Here is a 6,225-nt window from a genome sequence, read left to right on the forward strand (position 1 = left end):
GCCGCGGACTCTGTGGCCTCGGATGGCACGATCTGCTCCGGTTCTAAGGCTGTTGCAGCAACAGGAACCATCTCCTGGATGTGATCCGATGACAGATTTAAGTCATGTTCATCGGGGTGAGGGGGAGCGATCGCTGCGGTCTCAAATCCATTGAAGATCAAGTCTCCACGGATATCCGCGACGTAGTTCAAGCTTCCAAATCTGACCTGGTGGCCAGGGGCGTAGCTATCGATTTGCACCAGATGGCCAAGCGAGTTGGCCCGCAGTACGAAGCCGCCGAACACGAAAATCTGTCCGGGGAGAAAGGTTTCTCCTTGGACAGCGTCACTATAGACGATCGAAGGGGCCATCAAACCTTTCGTCGACGGCACAGTGGAACTCTCAATGAAAGCACCAATGTCGGTGTCTAAACCGGCGGATCTCGGGTAGGGGGTCCCGAACTGTGCGTCTAGGATCGATGGTAACAGGAGACGGGGGACACGATGTTTTACCCAGGTTCGGGCCCTCTCTATGGAGGTAATACCCTACTTCATGCTTGATTGATCTTGATGAATATGAGTATTACAAGAGTTGATCTACCACGAGATCGTAATGGCTAAACTCTAAAAGTCTAGCATGTATGACTATGGTAATGAGTATATCCTTTCCGGACTAATTCCTCCGGTTTATATAGACACCGGGAAGATCTAGGGTTTACATAGAGTCGGTTACATAAGAAGGAACCTTCATAGTCGGTCGCCAAGCTTGCCTTCCACGCCAAGAAGAGTCCAATCCGGACACAGGTACAGCCTTCGGCCTTCATGTCTTCACAGCCCATCAGTCCGGCCCATGGATAACAGGCCGGACGCCCGAGGACCCCTTAGTCTAGGACTCCCTCAATGCTCGCCAAGTAAACTTGCAATCCTCGATAAACATAATTTGCACGGTCATATGGAATTCTCCCCCTCGGCCTCTTCTCACTAGGGTCGACGACCCATGATGCCCCCACCTTATTTTTGGAAAATCTCTCAAAAGTTCTTCATGGTAGACAACATGAGGACCACAACCGAGGATATAAAGTGCGGAGTGGCAGATATATGGGATGTAGTGTCTATTGATGTAAATATTACTCTTAGTTTCTAGCCAAGAAACCGGATCGACACGGGAGAGGGGAACCTCGATCTCACCGTGTGGGTCGTTAGGGTTCTAGCCAAGAAACTGGACCTGTACTAAGTACAGATCATGTGAGTTCGAGGTGCTCCACTATATGGTATCGTAAGTTTTGTTACAATTTATCTGAATAAACAACAACAGCATGTTAAGTGCTATGTCTAGAAACCAGATTTTACTGTATGAAACTAGATAAAAGTCCTTCTGTTTTGATACCCGAAGTACCGGGCATGCGGAAAGTAAGTGCACTAGTAAATAACATATAAATGAGGCTAAAGTCCGTCAGGTCCGACCGCTTAAGTACGCCACACGCGAAAACAAAGTACTCAATAAATATCATGTATATCGAGTGCTTGATTCCGTCATGTTTGATTAATGAAATATCAGGCCCCCGGAATCAAAGTCCCACTTGAATGCTACATTAAAGTGTTCAATGCATGTAACGTGTCTAGCTCCTTTGATGTCGTTGGATCGAGTACCCGAGTAATGTTAGTAAAATACACAGTTGAGTTAGAGTCCGTAACTCGGGAACTGTCTACCTCCTTGTAAAGTTATACGGAATGCTCCCCCTTGGCCTCTTCTCACTTGGGTCGACGACCGATGATGCCCCCCATCTTTTTTTGGCAAATGTCTCTAAAGTTCTTCGTGTTAGACAACATGAGGACCGCAACCGAGGATATAAAGTGCAACGCGGTAGTTATATGGGATGTAGTGTCAATTGATGTAAACATTACTCTTAGTTTCTAGCCACGAAACCGGATTGACACGGGAGAGGAAAAACCCGATCTCACCGCGCGTGATATTAAACTTCTCATATTTGTAACATCACGACACTTGGGTGTACTTCCTGGAAGTTTTTTGATCGGAGGATTCTAAGTACCTGGCGAGATGAATGAAAATGCTACTGTTTTGGGGCCGGATCAAACTACCATAATGACTTGAAAGGCAAAGATCATTCATAGATTTATTCAGTGGTGTGGCCATGAAAAGACATGCATGTGAACAATATGAGTGTGTCCAAAAAAATCCGAGGCCCTCATCGTAAACACGCACAAAAACTTCTCAATTCTTTTGAAATTATTTAACTTGTTTTCTCAATGTTGATATTATGAAATTTTCCGCGTATGATGCTGCACTACTACTCGGTCAGTCATGTGGTTCATATCTGAGGTCTATGGCCTGTAGCACAAATCCATATCACCGAATGACCGACAACAAAAATCGCAAGTTTCTTCCCTGAACTAGTCCGATGGAAAGGAAGAGACAGACCTAGTTTTTTTTTTGTGTGCAAAAGGTTGTAGAATAAGTTTCCCAAAGACTTTACAAGAGTTATTTCACCACAATTAACAATAGACGATGCCCTGAATAAACAAGTTCAAAAGTTCTTCATAATTTTCACCAAAAGTTTATGTAAAAAATCAAACGCTTGGTCTTGCTTGTTTGTAAAATAATCTATATATTGGCCGGAAAAGTGCTGTACTTCTCATGCGTACAGAACAGACAAAGCGTTTACTGTGTATATAGTCAAAACATATGCACAGGCCGTGCAATCAAATCTGATCCGCAAATAAATATTTAAATGAAATAGTTTTTTCAATAGAAAAGTTAAGCTAAAATAGTGCATAGTTAAAGGGCTCGCGAAGTCAATCAGTCTTCTGGTGCCGGTGTTCCCTCTTCTCCATGGGCGATACGCGGAGAGGCACGACCCGATTTGGCCATGGCTGGTGCTGGACATGCACGGGAGATGAATACCTATCACACAAAACAAACAAAAATAAAAGATGCTCACCCGATCAGAAATCCATCGACCGAATTCACAAGTAAAATTCCAAGATTGAACCAAGAGACACTTGCACCAAGTGCTTGGATGTATCTAACTCGCACATAAACAAAAAGAAGAAGGCGGGTGGTTGGATCTCACCCTGCTCTCTTGCTTGGGAGAGGATGGTGTTGCCCCAGAGCGATGGATTCGGCAGATTTAGCATCTTCTCCTCTGGCCGTGGCAGCTCGTTCTGCTCCCAAACGCGGTTTCTCCTCTTCTCCCAAGCGAGAAGGAGGGAAATCTAGATCTGGTCGAACCCGAGCTTCTGAACAAGCGAGTCCTTGGCCCAGCCTGGCGTGTAGGTTGGCCTAAGTCCTTGCTGCCAATACACGGAGGAGCTCGTCGACGGCCATTTTGTGGAGGAGTACAGGGACGCCGGCGGCTGAGAGCAATCCAAGAGGGGAGGAAGACAGAGGACAAACGACAGAGAGGGAATGGAAGCAGGGTGATGGGGTGGGGTCTAGGTGGGGGGAAAGCAGATACGACGGGACTGTATTGGCACCGTATACTCAGCTGTGAATTGAGAATTTGGAGTTTCGGGCGTGGGGCTAGGTGGGCCAGTGGCTCGGATCCACACGAGGGCTGCACGGCTGTGATACGAGCTGTGTATGGAACGCGAATGGAAAAGCCTTTTCCGCATTTCATACACATGCTCAGCTGGGTGCTCCAAGGATTGCCGGTTTTTTCCCCGCAAAAAAAAAAGGATTGCCATTTTTTTCTGAACTGGAACATTCATTCCATAACTTAACCACGCACAGCAGATTCATGGGTGCTCCAGGATTGCCATTTACCACTGGATCATGAGCTTCTTTATACCAATATTCCAACTCTAGCCGGCAAAACCGAACCAAGATAGAGTTCATTTCGCCAGCCATGGACAGGGACATGATACGTTGTATAATTGTAAGTAGGTCCAGATAACATAGCTGCCAATTTTATTCCTTGAATACATTTTGCCCCAGAGGTCGAGACAAGTAGTACAAACAAACAAACAAAATACTGACTTGCAGCAGGATAAAGCAACAAATTTATGCTGAAACTGAGCCGACGCTGGGATATTCAGCATATGGCCAAACCTGGGTAGCGACAAACTGATTGGCCGGTTTAAAACTTTCGATCACGACGCAGCTGACGGAGTTGACGCGGAATTAATTAAGCGGCGGAGGGCGGCACGTACGGGGTGGGCACGAGCACGAGCGGCGTCTTGCGGTGGAAGGTGAGCCCGCCGGCCTCCTCCATGCACAGGTCCTCCGCCTTGGTCCCCTCCGGCAGCGCCCAGTCGAAGCCGCACAGCAGGTTGGCCAGCGCGAACTCCACGTTCATCAGCGCCATCGCCATGCCCGGGCAGATCCGCCGCCCGGCGCCGAACGGCACCAGCTCGAAGTGCGCGCCGTGGAGGTCCACCTCGCCGTGCCTCGCTCCGGCCTCGAACCTGTCCGGGTTGAACTCGTCGGCGTCCTCGCCCCAGCTCGCCGGGTCCCTCCCGAGGGCCCACGCGTTGACGGCGACCCTCGTCCCCGCCGGCACGTCGTAGCCGCCGATCCTGACGTGCCGCATCGTCTCGCGCGGCAGCAGCAGCGTCGCCGGCGGGTACAGCCTCAGCGTCTCCTTGAGGACCATCTTGAGGTAGTTGAGCTTGGGCAGGTCGTCCGGCTGCACCCGGGCGCGCTGCTCGCCCACCGCCGCCCTGATCTCCTCCTGCGCCTTCTTCATCACCCGCGGGTTCCGGATCAGCTCCGACATGGCCCACAGGATCGTCACCGAGCTCGTGTCGATGCCACCCACGAAAGTGTCCTAACCGAATTTCAGTGATTATTAGAGTATATATGAGAGCAGACAATTAAGTGCGGCCGGCCGGCGAGGCGATCAGTGTCAATCAGTAGAGATTTTGTATTGGAATCGGGAGTCAGGACAGGAGGAGATACCATGATGATGGCCTTGACGTGGTCCTTGGTGAAGCCACGGTGCTCCTGCTTCCAGAGGTCGATGAGGACGTCGACGAGGTCGCCGCCGTTCTCCGGCTTGGGCCTCGCGGGGTCCAGGTGCTGCTCGATGACCGTCTCGAAGAAGTCGTCGAGGCTGCTGAAGAGCCGGTCACGGCGCGCGACGAGGCCGGTGAGGCGGTCGACGAGGCGGCCGGCGGCGTTGGGGAAGAAGTCCTCGGCGGAGAAGGTGGCGAGCATGTCCATGGCCTCGTCGAGCACGTGCTGGAAGTGCTTCTTGCGCGCCAGCATGTCCGCGCCGTAGACGTTCCCGAGCGCCACGGTGCCGATGATGCCGTCGGTGAAGGCGAAGATGTGCTCGCCGAGCGCCACCGGCTCGTCTGGGGCGAGGGCGGCCATGAGCTTGTCCACCTGCTCCTGGCGCGCGCCCCAGGCGGCCTTGACGCGGCGCATGCTGAGGAGCTCCACGATGAAGATCTTGCGCATCTCGCGCCAGTGCTCGCCGTAGGGAGCGAACGCCATGTTCTTGAACCCGTAGGAGAGCCGCTTCGGGCCGGGGCACGCCGGCCGGCTGCAGCAGTCGGCGTCGTGCTCCTTGAGCACCTCACGCGCCGCCGACGCCGACGACACCACCAGCATGTGCGTGGCGCCCAGGCGCAGCAGCATCACGGGACCGTGCCGCCGCGCCAGCTCCCGCAGGCTCCGGTGCGGGAGCGAGCCCAGCTGGTGCAGGTTGCCTAGCACCGGCAGCCGCGCCGGTCCCGGCGGCAGCTTGAACCCTTTCCTGCGCCTCACTATCAGAACCAGGACAGGCAGCAGGAGGCCGAGGCCGAGGAGGAGCTGCCGCCATTGTTGGGGCAGCTGGACCTGTGGGAGGAGCTGCCAGTGGATCTGGGGGATCGGCATTTTGTTTTTCTTGGAGGTCTAGCCTTGTCCTCGCATGTGAGGATCGATGTGTTAGCGCTGCCCGTGACAAGGGAAGTTTTAAAGCCAGCGGAGTGCCCCGAGTATGGTTGACTTGACCTCGCTGGTCTATCTCTAAGCTAGGGAACCTTTTCGAAACTCAATTTTTCAAATAGCCTTTTTTAGGCCTGTTTGGTTTCAAATAAGTCATCAATTTATAAGTCGAAAAGTGGAAAAAGTGACTTATTTTGCCAAACAGACCCAACTTATAAGTCATAAGTTGCTCCACCCCAACTTAAAACTTATAAGTCACCCCTTTTTGCGTGGGTCCCATCACCTTTACATGAAAAAACAAGGTGGGAAGATGTGGTCAGGTGACTTATAAGTCAGGTGACAACCAAACAGGCG

The 6,225-nt window shown here is 51.6% G+C and overlaps 1 protein-coding gene and 1 long non-coding RNA gene across 2 annotated transcripts; both read right to left on the reverse strand.

Annotated features, from left to right (window-relative positions):
* Positions 1 to 2,704: 2,704 nt before the first annotated feature.
* Positions 2,705 to 3,496, reverse strand: LOC123167913 (uncharacterized). The gene is made up of 2 exons (XR_006484140.1): positions 3,071 to 3,496; positions 2,705 to 2,901 (listed from the first exon to the last, which is right to left on the reverse strand). It is a non-coding gene; the product is annotated as an uncharacterized lncRNA (long non-coding RNA).
* Positions 3,497 to 3,864: 368 nt separating this feature from the next.
* Positions 3,865 to 5,883, reverse strand: LOC123169325 (4-hydroxyphenylacetaldehyde oxime monooxygenase). The gene is made up of 2 exons (XM_044587168.1): positions 4,897 to 5,883; positions 3,865 to 4,765 (listed from the first exon to the last, which is right to left on the reverse strand). Exons 1-2 carry the CDS (start codon positions 5,818 to 5,820, stop codon positions 4,124 to 4,126), a joined length of 1,566 nt encoding a protein of 521 aa, XP_044443103.1. The 5' UTR covers positions 5,821 to 5,883; the 3' UTR covers positions 3,865 to 4,123.
* Between the last annotated feature and the right edge of the window lie 342 nt (positions 5,884 to 6,225).

Source organism: Triticum aestivum, chromosome 7D (assembly GCF_018294505.1).
Source record: "Triticum aestivum cultivar Chinese Spring chromosome 7D, IWGSC CS RefSeq v2.1, whole genome shotgun sequence".
Lineage (NCBI taxonomy): Eukaryota > Viridiplantae > Streptophyta > Magnoliopsida > Poales > Poaceae > Triticum > Triticum aestivum.

Coding starts and splice junctions, on each gene's coding strand:
- LOC123169325 (XM_044587168.1), bottom strand. CDS start 5,820: ATGCCGATCCCCCAGATCCACTGGCAGCTCCTCCCACAGGTCCAGCTG. Junction 4,766..4,896: donor ACGTCAAGGCCATCATCATG/GTATCTCCTCCT, acceptor AAATTCGGTTAG/GACACTTTCGTGGGTGGCAT.